Source organism: Podarcis cretensis (genome assembly GCF_951804945.1).
Source record: "Podarcis cretensis genome assembly, chromosome: 3".
Lineage (NCBI taxonomy): Eukaryota > Metazoa > Chordata > Lepidosauria > Squamata > Lacertidae > Podarcis > Podarcis cretensis.
In genome coordinates this window covers 104,145,683-104,172,496 of record NC_137172.1, presented here as the reverse complement: position 1 = coordinate 104,172,496, position 26,814 = coordinate 104,145,683, and the positions used below count along the sequence as shown (strand labels likewise).

Sequence of the window (26,814 nt, the reverse complement as noted above, 5' to 3'; positions counted from 1 at the left end):
CAATTCTCTGTGATTCTTGTTTCATTTACATAGAAGGCAATTTATGCGTCATCCAGTTAGATGCAGTTTATGAGTTTCAGAATTAGCTGCAAATGTAATATCCTCCTGAAATCTTTTCATAGTGTGATACCACTATTACTAGACTGATTGAATAATAGTGCTGGAAAGCATGCATACCATATCCACAATCTTAGTGAGGATTGTGGAAAGCCCTGTGGCAGGAAAGAAGCTGGTTGATTAATCGTACAATAGTTGGGAAAGAAATGAAGAACATTTAGTAGGAATTTGAGGTAGTCAGAACATATATTCCTGGCTCTCATTGTTCTGGGATCCCTTGGCAGTCAAGTATGTAGCTGGTAGCAATGACCTTCATAATTTTTACAGGATAAAAATGTGGGGATTCTTTTGATATACACCTAGAATTAGGGAATCATATTGTTTCATATGTGTCTGGATTCTTGTTGATTGGAGAGTCAAAATAGTTGAATGGTTGTCAGTGTATAAAAGAGCTGAGAGTTCATTGTTCTAAGATAAGTGCTAATGATCTTTTAATTTCAAATTGTTTGTAAGTAGCCTCCTCTCTGTGCTTTTGTCAAATTGTTAGATGGCTCTAAGACATCAAACCCCCTATTCGATCACATCTTGCAATTTAGTCATCACTCACAATGAGACTTGTAATCTCAGGTTATATATTCTACTAGCTGAGAATATACAGGAAGGGGTAAGTATTGTGAGAAACACTCTGAAGCAAGGAGGAGGAAACAGACATAGCATGAAATATAGAATATAATTATCCAGGCAGGGTGCACTTTGAGACTCAGCCCCCAGATGGACTAAAGACTAAACAGCCAGCTTAGTAGAGTAACCACTACATCTACAGCCACGCTGCTCCTGGCTGAGGTAGTGGAAGGTGTAGAGGGCAGGAAGATCAGACCTGATGTCACCATGCAACAGTGGAGGGATCTAGTGGATTGCTGGCTGGTTTGGGCTTCCCCACCCTTGTAGCACACCCCATTTTTGGATTTTCTGCTGCCAGGGATGCAAGCAGCAGGCCTTCCTCCTGCCCACACAGAAGGAGTTCAATGATGCAGAATGTTGTTTGCATCTCTCCAGTGGTGGCCAGCGACAGGCTGACTTAATACAACCCTCAAGGGCCTATCATAAAGAGGCTTTGGGTCACCTTGGTGCATGTTCGTCCACAACGCACAGAGACAACAATTCTCACCTGAATATGGAGGGCTGAGTGCCAACTTGATGCCAGCTAAGTTCAATAAAACTCTGTGTGTGTGTGATAATTATTCAATATAGTTTTACGTGCATTGCTTAGAGATTTTTAAAAAGTAATTTATGAATAGAGGGAGGGCAAGGAGGTAAAAAAGAATTTTCCATGTGGTTTTTGAACAACCATACAGACAACCCCTGTTGCTTCCTGACACAAACATCCTCTCCTGACATTACCCATCTCACCCTCCAGTTTCCATCTGCCTTCCTTTTCCATGTTAAAGCTTTTTGAGTGTAGCCAGCATGGAGTTTACAAAGGCCACTTACCAGCAGGCTGGATATGGCACAGTCCAGGTGAACCATTCAAAATGTTATGGCCCCCGGAATATTTGTGTTGGTGGGCCAGGTGATGTCTTATAAAACCTCCTAAACCTTTTATTTAACATTTCAGACCCGGTTGGTGGCGGCCAGGAGGAAAATAGGTTTTTCACAACTGACAATAAGAAATAAATGCAAGGCCTTAACTGCAGTATGTCAGCAATTAGACGTTTATCAGAGCACCTGTTGAGCAGCCGCAAGATGACTCGGCCAGTTGTTTGGCTGACTTTTGAATCCCTCTTCTCTTCTGCCTGCAGATTCACAAGCAGGAGTTTTAGTATCTGTGCTGGTTCTGTTGCTAAAACAGAGTTGACCAAGACAAACAAATCCCAAAAGACCCCTTAGCAACCCTTGGGTGTCTACACAGATGTTTTTCTTCTAGATTTCTGCTGCTGTTCAGCATTTGTACATGTATAATCCAACACTAACTTAGCAGTGCATAAACCAATCATTAAACATATATGGAGTCCAAATAGACATGTAAAGATAATTGTCAATTGTAATCCATGCATTCAGTCTTAAAAAAGGCAGTGAGATCTTCAAACCACTGGCTGATACATGGTGGCTGTTCGACCTCCCAACCTCGTCGTATATGTCTCGTAGCCACCATAACCGCTCACAGAAAACCCACTTTTGTTGTTGATCTGTTAGTCCTGACACCACAGGAATAGGATTTCAGAGTGTTTGAACATCTGCAAGTATCAATGATTTCTCCAAGATAAAAAAGAAACCGCAAAACATGCCTGCATCATATGCCTTGAAGAGGCACTTTCAGTGTTATACTTCCAACATCTATCTGAACTTACCCAACTCTTCCTCTAGAGACACCGTGGAGTCTGATATATTCATAACATCATTTTTTTTTAATTGGATCAATTTCAGTTTAAAATATCGGGAAACCCTTAGAAAGGAAACTTTCCATTGATTGAGCTGACTTCCTGAACATCCACTTTACAACATTTCAATACGCAATTATAAACAGCTATTACAGTTTGAGGTTTCCCTGAATTTAGTTTGGTGTTTTGAGAATGTGTCGTGGGCACCGATCAGAATATGTGACATGTGAGTGGTGGCAGTTCTACAAGTTTTCAGATCTTTATCCATCCAGCTTAAAGATGCCATGGGATGAACGCTGAGACCTTTTTCATGCAAAATGAATGTTGTTGTTGTTGTTGTTGTTGTTGTTAAATAATGTTGTATGCCACCCTTCATCCAAAGGTCTCAGGACGGTTCACAACATAAAAATACAAAATAAAAAGGCATAATACTTAATTAAAACAAGGCAGATCAATACCCCCCCACCCTGTACCACTGAGCCAAATACCATATTTTTTGCTCTATAAGACTCACTTTTTCCCTCCTAAAAAGTAAGGGGAAATGTGTGTGCATCTTATGGAGCGAATGCAGGCTGCGTAACTATCCCAGAAGCCAGAACAGCAAGAGGGATTGCGATCCCTCTTGCTTTTCTGGCTTCTGAGATTCAGAATATTTTTTTTCTTGTTTTCCTCCTCCAAAAACTAGGTGCGTCTTGTGGTCTGGTGCGTCTTATACAGCCAAAAATATCTTATAGAGCGAAAAATACGGTATTTCCCATATCACAACACCATTGGATATTTATTTTAATGAGTGATTAATTGCAGTTATTTCTATTCTATCTTTCAGAATATAAATCCTTCCGTGGGGAACTTAAAAGTAACATATTAAATTACATTTTAAAACACACACAATAAATTGTAACATATTTTAAAGCCATCATCATCCTTCCCACAGTAGAACGACCCTACACAGTGTGGGTCGATATGGTGCAGGCTCTGGAGTGGTCTGCGCCTGCCTGCCCCTCTCCCTTTCTCCTGAAATAACACTGAAACCTGTCTATGACTCTTGTTGCACCTTGTTCTTTTTTTGAGACTCACATGCCACCAATGTGATATTGGAAGAGATCCTTACTGAATTTGATCAAATTCAGTCAGAAAGATGTGTCCATTGATGGTTTTCTCATGATTAATAACAGCAAGAATTCCTATAGGGGAAAAAAATTGCGTAGGTAAAGGTAAAGGAACCCCTGACCGTTAAGTCCAGCGCGGACGACTCTGGGGTTGCGGCGCTCATCTCACTTTACTGGTCGAGGGAGCTGGGATTTGTCCGCAGACAGCTTCTGGGTCATGTGGCCAGCATGACTAAGCCACTTCTGGCAAACCAGAGCAGTGCACGGAAACGTCATTTACCTTCCCGCCGGAGTGGTACCTATTTATCTACTCTAATTTGAAGTGTTTTCGAACTGCTAGGTTGGCAGGAGCAGGGACTGCTGAGCAACGGGAGCTCATCCCGTCGTGGGGATTCAAACCGCCAACCTTCTGATAGGCAAGCCCTAGGCTCAGTGGTTTGCATAGGGTTGAGTAAACTGAGGCTGAGAGTCATTGTGCAAACGGTGTTGTTTTCTTCAAGGCTGCCGATACCCTCCTGCTTCCTGCTGTGGTGATTTCATACATTTAAGTGTTAAGAGGTGGCTTTCATTCCCCCACCCCACTGTCGCACTCCCCTCTCTTCCTTTCATCCTGCCCTGACAGTTTTTCGGCATTGCTTTTCATTCTCCACCTCTTCTTCCTGAAGTGCTTTTTCAGTTTATGATGGCATCTTTGTTTTGCCCTTGCTTCTGGTTTCATGAATTGCCTTTTTTACTTTTTTTGTGTGGAGCTTTTAATTTTGTGTATGTGTGTATATATCTATTTCTGCAGAAAGAAGTGTTTTTGCAGTTAAATTACTGTTAAAATACGGGTAGCTGGTTGCTTTCATGTGCCACAGATAGATCAGCTTTCAAGGGTGACTGCTCTAACTCCCTCCTCCCGCAACCTCCCGGTATCCTGCTGGTTTGTAATAGGCTTCCTAGTCACACAGATGCTTATTTTCTAAACATAGAAGCTGTTCCTTTTCAGAATGCTTCCATGAAAAGTCTTCCTTTAAAATTTCATAATGGCATCTTTTGGTTCAGGAACTCAGGAAGAGATTTTTTCTCTCTGTGTGTTTGTATAAAGTCAAGCTCAACATCTTTGAACATGTGTGCTAAAAAGAATTATGTGGGTATATGAATGACATTTCCTTGTGAGCAGAAAATACAATACAAAGACTAGCACTGATACTCGCAGAGCAACTCTGTGCTCCTTTAGAATTCTGAGTTCAGTACAGTTGTACCTTGGTTTTCAAACAGCTTAGTTCTCGAACGTTTTGGCTCCAAAACGCCACAAACCTGGAAGGGACTGTTCCGGCTTGCGATCTATTTTTGGAAGCTTCCTGCAGCCAATCAGAAGCCATGCTTTGGTTTCTGAACGTTTTGGAAGTCGAACCGATTTCCGGAATGGATTCCATTCAACTTCTAAGGTACAACTGTACTTTTCAGAGGCAGCGCAGTACCTTGCAGAATAGCACTCACCTTTTGTATCCATGCCATAAGAAATGCTTGAGCATTTGTTCTACTGATTTTATAAGTGTATTCATTGTAAAACCCTATTGGAGTAGACCAATTGAAATTCATTGACATGGTTAAGTTAGGGCCGTTAAGTCTACTCTGAGTAAAACTTAGTTGAATACAACCCATAAGTTTTATTCAGTGCATAGCTAAGGTTATTTATTGTGGTTTCTTTGACACACCTTTTTAAACTGACGTAAGTACAGGTTATCACAGTTTTGTTTTTTGCATGGAATTTCCACCAAAAAGACATAAAGCCCCAGAGGTATACACCATTTCTTCTTCTGTATAATAAGTCCAGTTTCAGCAAGAAACAACCCACATGATCAGGCCTCACAACAGCTTGCAAGTCAGTTGACGGAGCTCTTGCAACCTGCATGATGTGGAAGGTAGAGTTTTAGGGCAAGTTCCTATTTGAGATTAAAGCTGTAGGAAATGCTGGAGTGTGGTTAGTGTTTCTACCTGCCTCAGGCATGAACACAGCCGCCCCTGCTGTCTTATATGTTGATTCATGCAAACTATTCACATTTCTAATAATGTTATTGACTGGTCATGATCTTGAGCTTTCAGAATCTGAGTAGGAAGCCACGATTTCTGTTTGGGCCACTTACAAATCTGCTGTGAAGTAGCATTGGTGCAGCCATGTTTTAAACCTGCTTTAAATCATGCCATGTAGCAGCTTGCTCTCTGCATACAGCAAATTACTATACTGATTAGTAATTTTCTTTGGCCTTTTGCAGTAGTGTGTGTGTGTGTGTGTGTGTGTGTGTGTGTGTTGAGGAAAGGCGGGAATAGCCCAATGGTTGTACACTGGTGGCTTTCAGGCTGTGTTGCAGTGGACCCAAGGGATTCCTCAGATGAGTAAATAAGTTACGGCCAACAAGCTTTCCTGAGGAGTGGCTTGTCAGCCATTGCCAATCTTCCCCTGTAAAGGTAAAGGGACCCCTGACCATTAGGTCCAGTCATGACCGGCTCTGGGGTTGCGGTGCTCATCTCACTTTATTGGCCGAGGGAGCCAGCGTACAGCTTCTGGGTCATGTGGCCAGCATGACTAAGCTGCTTCTGGCGAACCAGAGCAGTGCACAGAAACGCTGTTTACCTTCCCACCGGAGCGGTACCTATTTACTTGCACTTTGAGGTGCCTTTGAACTGCTAGGTTGGCAGGAGCTGGGACCGAGCAACGGGAGCTCACCCCGTCGCGGGGATTCAAACTGCCAACCTTCCTATCTGCAAGCCCAAGGCTCAGCGGTTTAGACCACAGCGCCACCTGCATCCCTATCTTCCCCTGTAGCCTTTGTGAATCCACAGAAAGGTCTTGGGTGGGTTCTGTCACACTCTGAGCGTATATGGGGTACAAGTCTGGCCAATGCTCTGCAAGCTCCAGAACCCTCTGCCAAATATTGGGGTTGGATGTGGCAGGGGTATAGAGGATTATCAACCTTGGCATGCAAAGGGTTTGCTGAAAGTAGAAACATCCATGAATGGCACAGCCAGGGTCTGCATAGCAGCCACAAGTCAGATCCATGTTGGCTTGTTCTGACCCATGTGGGTTCCATGTGTGATGCCAGTACCTCGAGGCAAGGGGAGTCTCCAAGCGACTGCCATCATCCCTGAGCACTGGCCATGCTGGTGGAAACTGGAGTCCAGCAACATCTGGCTTCCTGCTGCCTTAAGGTGTCCAGAGGATCCTGTTTACATGAGTTGTGTTGGGCTGTTTTAAGAGAGACCTAATCTATTATATAGCACAGCAGCTGGGTGTTTCTTGGAAGAGAGATTGCTGCTTCGTTTCAAAGGTCATCAATCTGCTTATGGAAGAATAAATAAGAACTCAATATTTATTAAGCTAATGCTTTGTAAATAACTATATCCCAGTGCTTTGGAACAGAATACCAACTGCACGTAGTAACATTTCTGGAGTTACCTAAGCACCCCTGATTGTTCAATTTTATTTTTGCAGGCAACAAAAATTCAGAGGAAGCAACTGCCTCTTAAATGCTTTGTTGCCAGGATAGCTAGGCAGCGCCATGTGGTAGGAACAGCAGACTGTTGCCTGGATGTCATTCCTTTTATTATTTGGCAAGCAATGGAAAGCCTGTAGCTAACTGGAACTTCTAGAAGGACTGTGTTTGGTGTTTTTCTACTGTTCACCATTTTAAATTGCAAGTGTTTATAACTGAGAGATAGCTCCCCCCAGTAAGCTCATGGATGTGGTGAGAAGACTGGGTGGCAATATCTATGGCATCGTGTCAAGGGATATTGCAATTTGAAAAGCAGTGTGGGTTAATTGTGTAGAACGGGGTGGGGAATCAGTGGTCCTCTGGATGTTGGGTGTATAAATCTCATCAGCCCCAGCCAGCGTGGCTAGTGGTCAGGGATGATGGGAGTTGTAATCCACACCATCTCAAGGATATCAATCACCCCAATGTAGCATGTAATACGTGGTACAACTTTGCATCAGATTATACTAGGAGTATTATACTAGGAGTTGAGACGCGGGTGGTGCTGTGGGTTAAACCACAGAGCCTAGGACTTGCCGATCAGAAGGTCGGCGGTTCGGATCCCCGCGACGGGGTGAGCGCCCGTTGCTCGGTCCCTGCTAATGCCAACCTAGCAGTTCGAAAGCACGTCAAAGTGCAAGTAGATAAATAGGTACCACTTCGGCGGGAAGGTAAATGGCATTTCCACGCGCTGCTCTGGTTCGCCAGAAGCAGCTTAGTCCTGCTGGCCACATGACCCGGAAGCTGTACGCCGGCTCCCTCGGCCAATAAAGCGAGATGAGTGCCGCAACCCCAGAGTCGGCCACGACTGGACCTAATGGTCAGGGGTCCCTTTACCTTTACTATACTAGGAGTAGCCAATGTGGTGTTCTTCAAATGTTGCTGAAATCCAGTTCCCATAATCCCTGACTATGCTTACCAGGTGCGGTGGGAAACTGCAAAAGAAAGGGCCTTTTCGGTGGCAGCACCCCAGCTATAGAATGCCTTCCCCGAGAGAGACTTGCCTGTCTTGATGTCATTTTGATGCCAAGTGAAGAGCTTTTTAAAATTTCCTCTATTTTTATTTCATCAGTTTCTATTTCTTATTCCTATCTGGGCTTTGTTTTCCTTCTGTCATTTTGTTTATGTATCGTATTTTTCGCCCCATAGGACGCACTTTTTCCCCTCCAAAAATGAAGGGGAAATGTGTGTGCGTCCTATGGGGTGAATGCAGGCTTTCGCTGAAGCCTGGAGAGCGAGAGGCATCGGTGCGCACCGACCCCTCTTGCTCTCCAGGCTTCAGGAAGCTATCCGCAAGCCTTGCAAGCCCGGCGGGAGTTCCCACAGGCTCACAAGGCTTGTGGGCAGCAGCCTGCAGCCCGAAGCACAGGGAGCCCTCCGGAGGGCTCCCCATGCTTCGGGCGGGTGTGCGCAAGGCTTGGGGCGGCAGCCGCGGCTGGGGGGGAAATAAATTTTTTTTATTCATTTCCCCCCCCAAAAAAACCGAGGTGCATCCTATGGGCCGGTGCGCCCTATAGGACGAAAAATATGGTATGTATTTTTTGTCAGATTCTCTGCTTGTTGTAAGCCACCTAGAGAACAGGGTTATAAATAAATGCAATATGGTCATTTTGAAATTTCCCACTTGGGTTTGAACTATGTGCACACTCATGTTTGGCTTTTTAAAAGCCCCATGGGAAGACAAAATGCTCAGTTATAAAATGGAATTGTTTGCCAGTAAAACATATTAATGAACTTCCTATGAAATCCTATACCTTCAAGAGGGCTCTGTATAAACAGTAGCATAATGGCATAGGAAAACCAAAAGTTTGCAAAGTAACTGGAGGTAATTTGCAGAACAGCAAAGTGATTGATTAAAGGATACGAGGAGCTGATTTGAAAAGGAGGATTACAAGAACTGAACATGCCTGGCTTGGCAACATGACAGATAAAAGTCCAAGAAAATCAAATTGCTTATGTCAGGGAGAGTGGGAGTACCACATGGTTGAAATTGAGGCAAAACTGATGTTGGAGTGATACATAACAATCAGTTAAGAGCTCTCAAGTTGTCAGTTCATCGTACCACTTTAGCTTGGTTGCTCACTTTGTTATGCTACAAGGCACTCCTTCATATCTGTTCCCCAACTCCCACTACTGCTGATTCTCAAGGCAGCTATCTTCCATAAAACTTCCCTCTTTCCCCATTCCCACGGCTTTCAAATATCCTTTTTATTTTAAACATTTGAATTATGTGCTGATATGCACAACAACACTATTGTTTCTTCGTTGTCATGTTCAGTGTGCACAAAACCTTGAACCGCTTTCGTGGGGGATAAGGTTATCAATGGCTGCAAGCCATAATTAGGGCTGGGAAATAATAATAATAATAATAATAATAATAATAATAATAATAATAATATATTTCTACCCCACCCATTTGGCTGGGTTTCCCCAGCCACTCTGGGCAGCTTTCAACAGAACATTAAAAACAGAATAAAACTTCCCTAAAAAGGGCTGCCTTCAGATGTCTTCTAAAAGTTGGATAGTTGTTTATCTCCTTGACATCTGATGGGAGGGCGCTCCACAGGGCGGGCGCCACTACTGAGAAGGCCCTCTCCCTGGTTCCCTGTAACCTCACTTCTCGCAGTGAGGGAACTGCCAGAAGGCCCTCGGAGCTGGACCTCAGTGTCCAGGCTGGATGATGGGGGGCGGAGACACTCCTTCATGTATACTGGGCCGAGGCTTTTCAACACTGCGATATAGTGATACATTGCTGTGTTGAAAAGGAAGGATAATTGGCCCCAGCCCCGCAAAGCACGAGGGTGAAACTGTCGTTGCTCCCTCTGCCACCAGCACCCAACACACAGAGAGACCGACAAGGCAAATCCAGTTTGCCAACATCCATGATGTAAAAGAGAGAAGTTTCAGGTAGGTAGCCATGTTGGTCTGCTGCAGTCGAAACAAAATAAAAACATTCCTTCCGGTAGCACCTTAGAGACCAACTAAGTTTGTTATTGGTATGAGCTTTCGTGTGCATGCACACTTCTTCAGGTAAAAGAGAGAAGTTACCAGAGACACCAACAAACTCAAATCCAGCTTGATTTCTATGTTTTGTTTTGTTTTTTGCAGCCAGTGCATAGAGGGCCACTTTGTGTGTTATGAAGCTATTATTTTCAATCAAAAGAAACTGAACCATTTTTACTGGGGTGTCCCTGCTTGCTTGTGTGACCAAAGGTTTCAGAAAACAATCTCTTGGGTCTCTATATAAAGGAGGAGCTAACAGTTAATGAATGATGTCTTCCACCTGAGGTTGACCACAGATACAAAGTCTGTCTGTGTATCGGACTTGTTGCAGTTGCCATCCAAGACTGTAATAGGCATCTCTTGGAAACACAGATCAATAAAGGCATTTCTTAAGGAAACTAGTAAGAGTTTGGTCAGATTCTAAACTGCTCTGTTCCCAAGAGCATTCCCAAGGAGAAAAATTGATGTTTCTAATTAGTTGCAGGTTCCTTTCTATCTAGAAGAGCCAGTCCCATAGTTACAACTTATTCAAGCCCAAAGCAGACCTTAGTTCTGGAAAATAATTATAATAACCTAAAACATCTTGACAAGCTGCTTTCCAGTAAGTTCTTGAAAGAACATTTAAGTTTCTTCTATCTCTACTTCGTTGTCCCACATTGATGACATCCAGGCAGTATATGTACAAATGTTTGTATATGTGGGGAGTGGGAGTAGGGTCTGGAATAACATCCCACACCCTAATCACACCTGTGCAGTCTGTACCTTCCATTTTCCAGATTGCAGTTATAAAGCTGGAGTGTATTCTTGTAACCTACTGTGCTGATATGACATGCAGTGCACGGAGACTGGGTTTTGGAGGATGTTATCAGTAGACATGATCACATTTGCACATCTAGAGAAACAAATGTTGTGTAAAAAACCATCTGAACAGGGATGAACTATCTAAAGTTTAAGGAATAGAGCTTTGTACTTGGTTTCACCTACCCACCTCCTTAGTGTTCAGGTTAATGAAAGCATGGATAAGTGTCTGTCCTCACAGGGCTGAAGGATGTTGCTATTTTTTGTATATCTGACATGTCCTTAACCTGGCTGTCTGTTGTAAACAGCTGTAATTCTTGTCTAAATGTTCCCCAATCCTTAGCAGCAGCACTTAATAAATTAAGTAAGCAGGGAGCTTTTAAACTCTCTTCCTTCGTTTATGTTTCTTGTACTGCTTTCCTTTCTTCCTCTTCCGTTATCATTCCTTCAGTATCCTTCCACTCTGGGAGACATGTTTTTATTATGTCAGTTCACATGAGAAGAATTTGATGGTCTTTTGAAAGGACCAAATTGTCAGGCGCTGCTTTTCTGTAAATTGCTCTTCTGCAGCTGGGATGATGCTTAAGTGCTCTGACCATGTGGGTTGGGGTCACTCATATGACTCTTCTTTGGCACCCCAACCTAGTGGAGTATCACACCCATTGTTGGGATCCAAATTAATCAGCCTGTATGGTTGACTCATTTTTATGCCAGCTACACTCATGGAAAAGCTACTTCCACGGATTATGGGAACATAAACTGTCCCCACGTTTGTCATATTTATGTAGCTCCTATAAGAATTGCTGTAATCATGATTTCATAAGTTGCTCTCAAGTTGTCAGGAACAAGCCAGCAGTAAATTGCACCATGCGAGTTGGAGTTAAAAAGAAAAGATGGGACTTGAGTCTAGGAGTCATTTCCTGGTGCATACAATTCTCCTTCCCGTTGCCCCCCACCCAATCATCACCACCACATACAGTACTACAGGCAACATCTTTCCTCCAGTAATTTAGATGCACAACAGAAACGTTTGTGCTTTTCTTCTCCGATCATTACAGATCTGAGATTGGGGGGGAATGGATAATCTCAGACCTACTGAATATTCAGAAGACTTGTCTCCAGAAGCAGATGCGTAGAAATTGATAGGGAGACTTTGATGCTAGAAAATAATGTATTTTTCACATCTGCAATGGTAAATTTATTTCACAACCTGCATATTTGCAAAAGTGTGTGTGTGTGGCACAGCTTTACAAAAAGTATAAAATAGACATGTCATGCTAAAAAAATCATATTTGATTTTTTTATAGAGGAATACAGTGGTAACTTACAAATATTAGTTCCATATTTCCACCACCGCAACTACGTATGGATATAATGGGTTGTATCCAACCAACTTGAAGAAGTCCCACTGAAATCAATAGACTTAAGCTAGCCAAATCCTCTGATGACTTAGTTAAATACAATTCAGTGTTTTTAAAGTTTCTCATGATGAATACAGAATTCATTTGCATATTTGTGCCTTATAACTGGAAGCCAATTAATTCCACAGATAATTTGGGCAGGATTGCTGCCTTAATTGCTGAGTGTGGAACATCATCCAACAGAGAGAGGCTATTTAAATCCCCTAAAATAAATCATCTTAAGTGTACCTGTTTTCTGGATTCTGGCCTATGTCTTTTGAGGGTTCTCTCCACTTTGAAAATAATTGTGAGAGTTAATTAACCCTTATTTTGAAAAGTGAGTACATGGCCACAGAGTAGATGCTGTGCTTGAAAATTAGAAAATTTCATTTTGTTTTTACTCATTTATTTTATTTTCCCAACTGCCCCCCAAACACGGGCTTCTATTTTATATTAATGAGAGAAATACAAGCAAGGGTATCCTGTATGTTGCCATATCAACATATCCAAAACCTTGTTCCAAAGACATTTTCTGTTATTTGGGGTTTAAGGGGGGGTGAGGTGGGATATTTTCTTTTATTTACAACCTGCATTATCCCAGGGTAGATTTATTGTAATTTTCTACCTATACCCTCAAAGAGGCCACAGTCTAAATATTTGGTTTGGGTGCCTTCAGGAAAGAAAGGAGGTCAAGGTTTCTCTTAGCTTACTTTTTTTTCCTGTGCTGTTACTCCTCTTATCCCAGAATAACTCAGCTCTCTCCATCACAAACATTCTGCTTCTGCTCACCTGTTTCTTCAATTCTGAGATCGTAAATACACAACACAAAAGAAAAAAATGGTGGGGTGGAAAGTAGTTTTAACCCTAACCACTTGCCCCTGGTTTTTTGAGTCCTGCCAAGTAGTCTACTGTGGAGTTTTTTATATTTATTTTATATCTATTATATTTCTTTTATATTTTATGTAACCTGCTTATAGAACATTGAGTAAACGGCAGGTAAGAATTTTAATCAGCACCATAATGCTTTAAAAAATGATAACGAAGAAGAAAATTCTTGAACTACCTCCCTCCCCCCACTTTTTAGTAAGGTGTGTTTGTTTCGTAAATAGCCTGCCATGGAAGAAAGGAAGGTTCGGTCCAGTTGATGGAGTAGCCACAGGAAGTGGAGAAGGCAATAATGGCCTTCTCTTCAACCACTTTATGATTTCCCTTTCACCTACTCTAGACTCATTCCTTACCCAGTTCCATTCACAACACGTAACGAATTTGGCCTATCTATTTTTTCACCCATTGTACCCTCACCCCAGCTAATCCAGACAAGTTCTTTTTTAAAAAACATAAGATGATTGCAACATTGCCCCCATGCGTTCCCCTGGGTGCTTGCAAAATTACCGTTGCCATTGTGTGGTGCCCTTCAGAAGACATTTAACCAACAGCAGGCCTGCCTAGCTTGTGATTCACTAAATTCAGCACTGCAGCAGCTACGCAGTGTGACCTGCCAGGTGCGTGACAAACGGCCGTCTTTACCTTTTCCGAGGTAGGCAGCAAAATCAAGATTTTTTTTATCAGCTCAGTAGGTCAAAGCAGTTAAGGCCTGATACTTTATCTATGCAGATAGCTTTGGCCTAGCTCTCTGCTTCATCTTTTCAGAAGCAATAATGTCGTGCTTAATTTCAGGGTATGGAAATTAATTTGTGTATTGCGTGCTTAGAAGGAAAATAAGTTTCAGTCTTCCTTCTTTTTTAAACCAATGATGCAGACCTTCCAAGCATCCCTATTTTCCCGGATTTACAGAAGCTGCCTCGGTTTCTGATTTGACCAAAGAATGTCCCACTTTTGCCTAAAGTAAAGGGTAAAGGGACCCCTGACCATTAGGTCCAGTTGTGGCTGACTCTGGGGTTGCAGTGCTCATCTCACTTTATTGGCCGAGGGAGCCAGCGTACAGCTTCCGGGTCATGTGGCCAGCATGACTAAGCCGCTTCTGGCGAACCAGAGCAGCGCACGGAAACGCCGTTTACCTTCCTGCCAGAGCGGTACCTATTTATCTACTTGAAGTTGGTATTACTTGCACTTTGACGTACTTTCAAACTGCTAGGTTGGCAGGAGCAGGGACCAAGCAGCGGGAGCTCACCCCGTGGGGGGATTTGAACCGCTGACCTTCTGATCAGCAAGTCCTAGGCTCTGTGGTTTAACCCACAGCGCCACCCGCGTCTAGGACATCTCTATTTTCATTGGGAAAACGTTGGAGAGTATGGAGTTATGTGACCCCCAAGCCAATGAGATAAAGCCTTCAGAAGACAGTCCTGTATAGGGAAGTTTTTTATGTTTAATATTTTATTTTGTTTTTATATATGTCGGAAGCTGCCCAGAGTGGCTGGGGCAACCCAGTCAGATGGGTGGGGCGCTATTATTATGTCATGGGCTTTGAAGACACTCGAACTCAGGACGCAAGGGAGAAATGTGTTAGGAGGAAGGCAAGCTTGGCAAATCCACACTGTGATCAGCTCCCGCCCGGAAACCAATGTCCCCACTGTGGCATAGCTGTCCCTTTTTTAAAGGGAAATTCCCTTATTCTGAATAGGATTCTTCACAAGAAAAGGGAAAAGTTGACAGCTATGCACTGTGGAAGGACGTGTGGATCCAGAATTGGCCTCCACAGTCACTTACGGACTCATTGTTAAAACCGTGTTTATGGAAGACAATCTTACTCGGCTACAAGTGATTGCCAAAGAAGTATTATTATTATTATTATTATTATTATTATTATTATTATTATTTAGGACATTCCTATTTTCATCAGAAAAAAGTTGGGAGGGTATGATGATGATGATGATGATGATAGCTTCCACAGCGTAGTGAATGGATGCTTCTTTTTTGTATTAATGATAATAATGCAAAAATAAAATCATTTCCCCATCAAGTTAGTACCAGAAATATAAATGAATGTGCTGCCATAGGCAGGGCCTGGAGAACAGAATAGCAGGAAAGCAGCTCCTTCCATATAAATGCTGTATTTAGTCATCTGTGCTGCTACTAACAAGCCATCTTATAGCTTCATTTGAACAGGATGTGGCAGTTATGCCTAAGATTTATACGCACAACTCTTTTCAGCAATGTCTCCTTAAGCCCGGGTGAGGTAAACATGACTTGATGCCAGCTATTCATCTCATTGTGTTATATAGCTTCAAACTGTGATACCACTCAAGTTGGTGTGAGATAATCTCTCGATTTTGAGAAACCATTCTGGAGGCCAATAAATAGTAAATAAAGTTGAGGATGAGTGTATAAATAGAGAACAGGTGTTTTACTTGGTCCTTCCCTAATACACAATCAGATGGAAAGGTTTATTTGAAACAGGTGGCATCTATGGGCAGGGCTTACTGAGTTGGTGCTGAAATCAACAGCTGGCACCAGAGCCAGGTATACCTAGGTGGCTTCATTTCTTCATGTCCTATTAATTTATCCATTTCATATTTTTTTTTAATAAATGTTTATTAGCATTTTCAAAAACCACACAAAAACAAAAATTAGACAAAAAATAACAGAAATACAAAAATCCAAAACTTGAAAAACAATTTTAAAAAAACACATAAAATTTCAATTACTTATTTTCATTTAACTTGTTTCTCAGACCTCCTCACACCTCCCCTTCCTGTATTCCAATTTAAATTTTTAATTCAACAAATCCTTATATCCAAACTTAAACCTCAATACATCATTGCTCATTCTTAAACATTTTTCCTAAAGTCGACCAAAATTTCCCTTCCACGGCTTTCCCAAATTCCATACAAATAGCAAAACAAAGTAAAAACAAAGCAAGTTATAGTTATGTACCCTTTGGATTCCCAGACTCCACCCGCCCCTTTCCCTGTTTCAGTCCCCAACAAATGTTCATCAGTCTAATGTACTGTTTAGCCTGGAGATCTCACGTCCGAGGCTCTTAAATCTCTTTCAGTTCCTCTCTGCCAGCCTTTTTGATAGTCCTTAATGTTAGACCCCAAATCTCGGAGAGGCTCCGGCCCAACAGGATCCATATTTTTTCCAGACAGTCCTCCATGCTTAAAGGTAAAGCCTATGGGGTACTCCAAATCTTGTTTCATGCTCCTTTCAAGTCCAAATGTCCCCATGGCTCCAGCTTCCACCTTGGTCAAATTTATAATCCTTCGGTCTTCAGATCCCCACATAAGAGGGTCTCTCAATTTTGCACTCTCCAATTCAGGCCAGACTTTCCACCTCAAATTTTTATTCTCCTTTGTTACCTTCATGTCAGGCCACAAGTTGCAGCACTCCTTTAACATCTACGAAGTTACAGCTCCTCCTCCTTCCTTTTCTTCAGGGGCAACATATGTCTTCTTCTCCATATTCTCATGGCTCTCAAGTTTCTCTGTCTGTCCAATTGTATAAGCTTCCTGCTTCAAGTCCTTATCAACTTCAACAATATTATTTGCTGTTAAAACCAGAGTTGTGACACTTGTAGCCAAAACATTGATTTTGCCTTGTAACTTTCCCAAGAAACAAATGTTCTTTCCAATTCAGTCTGAATTTTCCCTCCTCCAGTCATTCTTGTAATGTCCCTAAACCCCCTCTAGGGGGATTTTAGTTCCTTAATGTCTTTCAGCTCAAATCCAATAATCAAGTTAGTTTGTATCAGCCCTTTCTTATTTTCAACAAATTGTAACAAATATAACCAGCAGAAGCAACAGAAACAAAGTTCTCTTTTTCCTTCTGACAGCCAATTTGACAGCTGTCAAACTCTTCAAAACTTCATCAACAGGCTCTCCCGCGGGACGCTCCCGGGTCTGGGGGGGTGAAACTTCCCCAACGTTAATCTTTTATCCTCCAGTAAAATTTCTTATAGTGTCAAACCATGAAGGTTAAAGTCTTTTAGGAAAAAAAAGAAAGGTTTCTCTCGACCTTAGATAGCAGGTTCTTTGCTTTAGATTGTTTACAAAGAGGGGGGCGGACTTCCTTTTTAACCCTTCCCCACTCGTCCTGATTCAACAAGATTTTTCTTTAAATTCCAAATTCCATATTACTCACGGGTTGTTACTTTAGAATCCAATTGTTCCAAGGAAAAAGTCAGCGCTCTCCGACAATGGCTTGTGGCTTCACTCCGCAGAAGGAGCAGTTTACTCACAGAACCGCGCCGCACCCCGTCCCCGTTCCGGAGCCTTTAAAAAGGCTCCTTCGCAGATTGGGGGGCGCAAATGGTGCCCGCCGAGTCACCACGTTCACAGGCATCCGCGCCTGTGATTTTTAAGGGTCCATAGGAATGGTCAGAGTAATCTTTTAAGTGTATAGTATTTTTGTTTTCTTTATCTCTATGATTATCTGTATCCCTAGCATAGTTTAATTTTTGTTAACTGCCTCCTTGTATAATGCCTAAACAACTGAACCAGTGGTCACGTAAAACATAAAAATGTAAATTTTAATGCAATTTAGCTTCTGCTTTTTTGACTGCTACTTAATGTTTGCTTAGTCCCGCAGCAGCAAAGGTCATTTTTGCATGGAATAATAGCAGCTGTAGAAAAGAAAAGGGAGATGATATTTAAGACAATAGGGAAACATTAGTTTGACCTTTCAGGGTATTAACTGCCAAAAGTGTCAGAAAGTTTAATAGCTTTCCAGTGTAATATTAAGCCATAGGAAATTTGAAGATGCAAAAAGTAAAGTAACCCCTGTTTAAGGTGCAAGTTACCTTTATTACAATTGGAATTCCATAGAATTCAGATTAGAGCACAATAAAGTACAATAAAAGAAGCAATAAAAATACAATGCAAATCAATATGAATATCTTCAATCACAAATCCACTGGCACACAGTGGACCACTGGTAGTCTGTGGACCACAGTTTGGGAATCTCTGCATTAGGGAGTTGGATGGCTTGAAGAGTTGAACAAAAAAGGGACAAAAGTTGCACAATCCAGCTGATGGTTAGATTGCATGCTATTTGGAATACTATTTGGGCTCTGATCTCCCAGTCAGTCGTAGCACCTTGAGGTGGTCATGAGAAAATGCCCATGTCTCAGTTTTCTATTCCACTGTAAAAATGAGAATAGTATCCCATTGTAAACATAGTTCATGAAGCTTGTTGCCAAGAACAAAATCTACATTGAAGATACAATTTGGCACATGATTGTTGTTTTTGAAGTCATGCTGATTTAAGAATGCTTAACTGCTTACTGATCTGCAGCCTAAAGGGGCTATGAAATGCAAAGAATCTTAGAATGATTAAAAAAAGGTCTTTGATGTCATGAATAAAAATTAATTAGATTCTTCCGCATTGGTCTACATGGAGCTCGTTGAAACTTTACCTGCTATTACTCATGAAATAGCATTTCTTCTTTGTTTCAAAGAACCCCAGCCAGATGGGCGGGGCATTATTATTATTATTATTATTATTATTATTATTGGTTTGATTCCTCAGAACAAGACCCTATCTGAACTTTAGTATGAACTTTGAACAAGCTGAAGTCTACTTTTTGTGTAGCCCACTACCTAATTGTTTGCAGGTCCCTAAACACCCAGTCTCAACCTGCATATAGATGAGCAATGAAATATAAAATTAGACGTGTTGATTTCTTAAGTACATAAAAATGCATCCATAAGATGGAGGCTCTTTGGAATATTACAAAATTCTCTTTTGAAAAATTGTATCACGGTTTCAGTTACCGTATTTTTCGCTCCATAACACGCACCTGACCATAACACGCACATAGTTTTTAGAGGAGGAAAACAAGAAAAAAATATTCTAAACGAAACAGTGGATGTATGATTTTTGTGGTTCATGCTGTGGCCACAGACATGTGATCTGATGGTGAGTTTGGGGTAGCCCAATGCAAAAATCTTGAGGATCCATGTGGATCCATGCTTTGTAACCACGTTTTTGTGCCATTGCGGCCCCATGAAACAGTGGGTGCGTGTGTTTTTTGGTGCAGGCTGTAGCCATGGATATGCTATGTGATCTGATGGTGAATTTGCGGTGACCTAGTGCAAAAATCCTGAGGATCCATGTGGATCCGTGCTTTGTAACCACGTTTTAAGTGGGGAGGGAAGGAAAAGAACTCAAGGGACAAGGAGCACGCGTGGGGGGTGTGGAGAAGGATGCTGCTGATAATGCAGGAGAGGCTCCTCTCCGGCTTTGCTCCTTTAGAACAAGCAGGCTCTGCGTCTCTCCCTCCTCCCCGGCAAGGAAACCATGATAGTAACCACTCTGAGACAAATCAAGAAAAATTGCGACCAACACTCTCCCCCAACAAGCGCAGTGAGGTCAAAACACACACACACACAGAGAGAGAACTGGCCCTAAAGTCGCAGGGCGCTGGAAGTCGCAGGGGCGCTGGGGGAGTGAACGGGAAGCAAGAGAAGGAGAAGGAGCCCTCTCTCACACACAGAGAGACACACAGAGTGTCAATTCTAAAGTCGGAGGGAGAGCGCAGGGAGAGTGAACGGGAAGCAGGAGGCGGAGAAGGAGCCCTCTCTCACACACACAGACACACAGAGTGTCAATTCTAAAGTCGGAGGGAGAGTGCAGGGGCACAGGGAGAGCGAAGGGGAAGCAGGAGGAGGAGAAGGAGCCCTCTCTCACACACAGACACACAGAGTGTCAATTCTAAAGTCGGAGGGGTGCAGGGAGAGTGAACGGGAAGCAGGAGGAGGAGAACGATAGCTCAAGCACACACACACACAGCCCCTACAGTGGCTAATCCAAAATCGGACAGCAAAAAACTGCAGGCAGGGACAGAGAGCATGGGGTTGTTTTAAAGCAGCCAACCCCGCTCTGCTTCTCTCCCTCCTCCCGGCTAGGCTGGCTGAAAAGCTTTGCTGCTACTTAGCAGCTCAGTGGGGAGGAGAGAGGAACATAGAGGACGGGGTTGTTTTAAAGCAGCCAAGCCCGCTCTGCTTCTCTCCCTCCTCCCCAGCTCGGCTCGCTGACAGGAGCCGCTTACACCCGCTTTGCTGTTTCAAAGCGAGCCACGAACTGCTCACAACTGCAGCAGATTCCCCCGCCATCTGTAGGCATTCGCTCCATAACACGCACAGACATTTCCCCTTACTTTCTAGGAGGAAAAATCTGCGTGTTATGGAGCGAAATTTACGGTAGGTTGTTTTGATTTTCTCTTTCTTTTCTTTCCCTTTCTTTTCTCACTGAAAACTTTCAATAAAATATATTTTTTTAAAAAAAAAGAAGAAGAAGAAGAGGGAAGTAAAGGAAAGCATGTTAAACCAAGCTCTCGTAGGAAAGAACAAAAGATGGTAAAGTAGTGGCAGATGTCAAGGAGGCTGAAATGCTAAACAGTGCTTACTCCAGGTTTCAATAAGAAGAATTATGCTAACAAGATATTTAATACATAGCTAACAAAAAGTAGGTAGTAATAGTACTACTAGTAGTAGTATTTACCCAGCCTTCATCCTAAGGTCCTGTGGCGGGTTACAATTAAAACACAATGCTAGAAACAATTTAATACAACAATCACAGAAATAAGATGGGTCCTTAAAGTACACATCTCAGCTGTTTTAAAACAGGTTAAATGAGGACTAAAGGGAAACCCTAGCCAGTAATCTGTTTTAAAGGGCAGCCCCACACAGAACACATCACAATTATTCAATCTGGAAGTTAGCAGATTATGAAGTCATTTTGGTCCAATAGGATTCATAGCTGCCGAACCATCAAGAGCTGGTTCCTAGCCACTGAAGCCAGCTGAGCCCTAAAAAAGCAATCATAGGTCAGGAATGGAGAGAAATAAGCTATGAAATGCCTTCTTCATATGAATGTATTTAAATCAGTAAAGCCAAATGAAATTTGTCCTCAACCTTATTGGTTGAAAGAGCTAGCCGAAAGGAGAAAACACACACACACACACACACACACACACAATGCCACACATAATCTATATATATATGAGAGAAGTCTGTGTCCTCTTTCAGGGGCAGTGAGATTATATATTCTAAAACACCTGTTTGTTTGTTTGTTTTTAAGAGCTTGATCAATCATTTCTAGAAACTGTATGCGCAGGAGCAAGGGAGATCAGAGTCTTGTGACATTAGCTTCAAACAAGTGACGCTGAAACAGAACAATCTGTTCTAATTATTATTAATAATAATATTATTATTATTTTCGCAATGAGGCACAAGCTCACACAAAGGGGGAGAAACAGGATGAATTTTCCTCACTAATCTAATTAAGCAAAGTTGGGTGAGCTGTTTTCTTGCTTGCAATTGTTGCCAGAGTTTATCCCAGGCAGTATGTGGCTATATTGTTTTAACACTGGAAGAAGAGACAGAGAACATCCTTTGTGGGCTTTCGGCAACAGTCATTGAAAGATGGCTTTGTTTCACTAGCCTGGAAGAGGTTGTAGTGAGACGATTTAAAGATGCTGTCTCTGGAGCCCTACAAATCAGGGAACTATGGGCCCATACCTTGTCCCTCTTTTGTAACCGCAGTTGAGCTGCTCCTTCTGGATGATGCAGAGACCAGGTACTGATTCACTCCTACATGTTGGCTCAAACAGCAGCTGTATCATTATAAATGATAAGTGCAGAAAGGCTTAAGGTCATCCAGTGAGCTTCAGGGCTGAGTGGGGATTTGAATCATGGTTTTACGGATCCTAGTCTGACACCGTGACTAACTGGCTTTGGCTATTTTAAAATGCAAAGCTCCAATATGAAATGGTGCAGGCGCAATTATGTGCCCCCACTTGTGTAAGAATGTTCCACATTACTTAAGCAATGACTACTGTGTACGTTTAGGAAGTAACTCCATGCAGAATCGGTTCCTTATTTTTCTCCTTGTGCTGCAACATTTCCTGCTTCCGAAAAGGCAAGGGATTTTAACATTTGAATCCCAGCAGGTATTTCCAGCTACAGTGGCAAGATGGCAAGTGAAACTCTAGAAGCTTGCATAGGTCTCTCCCTCCCTATTCTGTCCTATGGATCATTTTTGTGTTATTAGTTAGAGTAGGCAAATAATTAAATAAGTGGGTTTTCAGAGGTTTCAGTACTTGGGTGTTAGCTTGGTGCAAAACCTGAGAAGCAACATTTAAAATCCCTTCTTATTTCCATCTCAGCCAGTTTGTTAAACAAACAGGATTTATTTGGGTGTTTGTTTTTTTTAAAGGTACCCAACTATCTTCTTTCTGTCTCACTGAGCCAATTATTACTTGTAGTAATTGTAATCAGACCATTGGAGCTCTGGAAATGGAGAGGTTAATGTCCTATTGCGGGGAGGGAATTCAAATTATTTTTGGAATTACTTGATCGATGGTGGTGGCAGCTACTAACCACATATTTGCAGAATACTTCTTATGAATCTAATTTTAAAATCACTGTCTAGAAAACTGGAATTATGCATGTTTGGGGCATTAGGTGTGGTACTAATTTGCACTCCTCACAAATCTTTCAGCTTCTTCAACTCTTAGTCATTATCATCCTTTCTCCATTAAAGTCAACCTCTCTCTAAGGGTGAACAATTATCTAAGGAAGGAGTTATGAATTATACCGAATGTTCCCAGTAGCCTAAAGATCACAGGTGCTTGTTTGGCAGCTCTGGGGTCCTTAAAGAAATGTCTGTTTCCAGTGCATCATTGTCCTAGCGACATCCTTGACTGTTCTTAATCATCTTTCCTCTTTTATACCAATCTGCTTTTTCTTCCTGTTCTCTGTCTGCCAGCACATTCACCAAATGCTGTGCGCATTTTGCTCTGAGGCAGCGTGTGATATTTAGGAGAATGAACAGTTAGAAAAATAAATCATTCCATGAATTCTTCATTTTATAACGTGCAATTTTCTCTCTGTTGTGCTTTTGCTTTCTGTTAAGCCTTGGCTGGTGATGGATGTTTTCAGCCATTTAAATGTCCTTTGCACTATAAAGTTTATTTTATTTATGCAGAAAGATGGAGATATGCCATCTGCATTTGATTATTAGCTCCTGGAGTTTGACTTCTAGCGAAACCTGGAAGAACATATTTGTTTTGCCAGTGAACAAAAACCCATGCTTTATCAAAACCAATGTCATCATTCAACCATTCACCTTAGACTTTCTATAAACATAAACTTTTTTGACATTTAAAATGCCACTAGAATAGCTATTTGTTTGAAACCAAGCAGCCGGTCTTAAATTTCAAGGTTAACGGAGGAAACTGGAAAGATTACAGCAGGTCTCCTCTGTGTAAGGGGTATAAATTCAGCATAAATTCACCATCCGTTTTTAGTTTGAAATATATGTGTGCGGGAGTGTAGAACAAGAGCTGCTATCTTTTGAAGATTATTTTTCCACTGTGAGACCTAAAAAGACTTTGATGGTAGTGAAGCAGAGAGGTAGATAGAAAGATTCATGGGGGGGGGGGGAGTGTTGTCTTCAACTGACTCCAAATTGCCTTTTGAGAAGGGGGAGCCACGGAAAATGCATTTTACAAAAGTTGAAGGTGGGGTAAGTTTAATGTCACCCTTGTCCCAAACAGGAGGGGGAAAGCAGCGAAGAGTCTTTGACAACCCAGTTGTGTAAAGTAGTTGTTACATTTGCTTTTGCAGTATGCTCCTGAGTTGCTGGCAGTGGTCCGTCTACCCTTCATCCATCCCAGTTATCTGCTAAACGTTGTTGACAATGAGGAGTTGATAAAGTCTTCAGAGGCCTGCCGGGATCTAGTGAATGAAGCGAAGCGTTATCACATGCTGCCTCACGCCCGACAAGAGATGCAGACTCCAAGAACCCGACCCAGGTTATCGGCAGGTACAGCTCAGCTCGCTTCAGAGCTGAAACTCTGGAGCCTATCTTTCTCTCTTTCCCCCCCCCCCTGCAGTTATTGATGGGACAGGGACAGGTCAGGAGGACTATTTACAGTCTGCATATGGTTGCAAGATTAAATTACTCCCTGGCACTTCCAAGATACAGCCTGAGTTGCAGATTGTGAAATCAGGAACCCTGCAGTTCTACTTCAGGCTCTGACACTGATTCTCCCTGTGGCAGAGAGAGGGTTCATTCATCACCACAAATCAGGTGCTAAGTCACCACCAGTTGGTTTTCTTTCACAAACCAGCCATATTTTCAAAACAGCTCAGAGCCATTAGTTGGGGGGAGAGCTATGTTTGCTGCTTTGTCAGACACCAATTGTTGGTATTGATCCCCTTTCAAAGCCCCTGTATCATGGAAGATATTAAGTTTGTCTTAAACAAGGCCATATATTCTTTACATACAGGTCTGGTGCCAGAGGTCATCCATGTCAGGGATTCTCTTCAGCAGTTTGCAAACTGCTGGGCCCAGGTAGTGGTGAGCAGACACTGCTTTCTAACCACCTGCCTCCACCTTCCTGCCTCATTTGGGACCCTCTGAGGAAAAGCCAGTAGTATATTTCTTCTCAGAGCCTGGCATTCCAGGGGTTGTGGCCAAGAGAATACCTGCACCACCATCTCTGATTGCTGTTGCAGTTAGGAAAGCTGTCTAATAATTATAATAGTAATAGTAATTTTGTTATTCATATGCAGCCCATCTGACTGGGTTGCCTCAGCCACTCTGGGCGGCTTCCAACAAAATATTAAAAACAATAGAACATCAACCCATTAAAAACTTCCCTGAACAGGGGATGTCTGTCAAAAGTCAAATAGTTGTTTATCTGACGTCTGATGGGAGGCCCTCTGCCTGATTCCCTGTAGCTTCACATATTGTAGTGAGGGAACCGCCAGAGGGCCCTCAGAGCTGGACATCAGTGTCTGGGCGGGATGATGGAGGTGGAGAAAGGGCTGAGGCCATTCCTGGCTTTAAAGGTCAACACTAAAGAATAGCTGCTTAAGAAGCTGTTGTGGCGAACTGTGGTTGCGATGCAAACGTTCTCCTGGCCACCTTGTCCAGCATACCTCATTCTGAAGAAGAGCACTTATTTGGCCCTTTCTCAGAGCCAAGGTGCTGGAGAAGTCACAAACAAACTGAAGGAGGTTTAACAAACTGAAGGACATCGTCCTCTTTCCTATGCTCCTCCTGATGGAAACATGCAGATGGGGACAGATATACCCTTTAAGTTGTTTGCATACTATCTTCTTGTGTATATTATTTACTACAAGGCTCGAAGACTAAGCTCTTTAGTGACGAAACGTCGGATTACCGGAACAACATCCAAGCACTGAACCACTGGAATATCACAATTGAACTCTTTCTTTACTGCGTTTGCGCTTGTTTAAGATAAAACCTATTTGGGAAAGAAACTACTTTTGCCATTTTTAAGAGCGTTTAATGTTTATTTACAGATAGCTGCCTTGGTGATATTATCTTGTGCCATTATCACACAGCAAAGGAGAAGAAAGAGAAAAAGAAAAAGAAAGAAAAATGATAGAGATGATAGATGATAGATATAGATGATGATAGATAGATAGATAGATAGATAGATAGATAGATAGATAGATAGATAATGAGCAGGAAGGAGTAGCATGAATAAGGGAGTGGTCAGGGGGAAAGGAGGGCAACAGTGGGGCCAGAGTAGGTCATGGAATATATATCATGGAATCACAGACTGTAGAGTTGGAAGGGACCCTGAGGATCATCTTGTCTAGTCATGTCCAAAGTCCATTTTGGGGGGCCCAATCTGGTCCGCAGTTTATTTCCTGGGGTAAAATCCTAAAATCCTAAAAAACCCTCAACAACTCAACTTCAATCCTAAAAAAAGCTCAACAACTTTGGGTGGTCCTCTGGTTGGCCCCCACGGCCCTTCACTTCAAATCTGGCCCCCTACGGCCCTTCAAATCTGGCCCTCACAGCCCTTCACTTCAAATCTGGCCCTCTTTGAAAAACGTTTGGACACAACTGGTCTAGTCCAACTCCCTGCAGTGCAGGAATATGCTGCTGTCCCAATTCGGATCGAACCTGCAACCTTGGCGTTATTGGCACCATGTGCTAACCAACTGAGCCAATTAATAGAAATGCTTATACAGTAATATCTAGACCTATAAAGTGCATGTTAGGGTCGTGGAGTGGTTAATGTACAAAACAACCAGCTGTTATGCTTAATATACACAACAGACTGAACCTAGGCATGTTTATTTACACAGATGGAAGCCACATTGACTTCAATGGGACTTACTCCTAGATAAATGTATATAGGATTGCAGCCTCGTTTTTCAATAGGTTTTATTTCTGTGTGAATATGCTCATAATAGAATCATAGAACTGTAGAGTTGGAGAGGCTCTGAGGGTCATCTAGTCCAATCTTTTTTTAAAAAAAATAATATTTATTCAAAGTTTAAGAATTACAAAAAGAAAAGAAGAAAAATACAAAATACAAAAAACAAAGGATATAACAACATCAAAAAAGAAAATACACTCACTTAAAAAAGAACAAAAAAACACACAGATTAAACCTTTACATAGCTTTCCTCCTTAACTTATTTCCTTGACCTCCTCACACCTCCCATTTCTGTATTCTAGTTCAATCGTTATTTCTGCAGATCCTTCCATCCTTAATTTCATTTAAACAATTTAATTTATTTTTTAAAAAAACCACTTTTACTTTATACAATCTTAACTCTCATTTAAACCTATATATCAGTACTTATTCTTAAGACATTTCTCT

The 26,814-nt window shown here is 42.1% G+C and overlaps 1 protein-coding gene across 1 annotated transcript in view; it reads left to right on the top strand.

The window, feature by feature from the left end:
• The window catches only part of KLHL29 (kelch like family member 29), a 428,500-nt gene that overhangs the window by 351,266 nt on the left and 50,420 nt on the right, over nucleotides 1–26,814 (top strand). Inside the window, exon 9 of the mRNA XM_079969762.1 lies at nucleotides 23,789–23,987. Within this exon, the coding sequence (XP_079825888.1) occupies nucleotides 23,789–23,987 (199 nt within the window). The remainder of the gene's footprint in view (nucleotides 1–23,788; nucleotides 23,988–26,814) is intronic.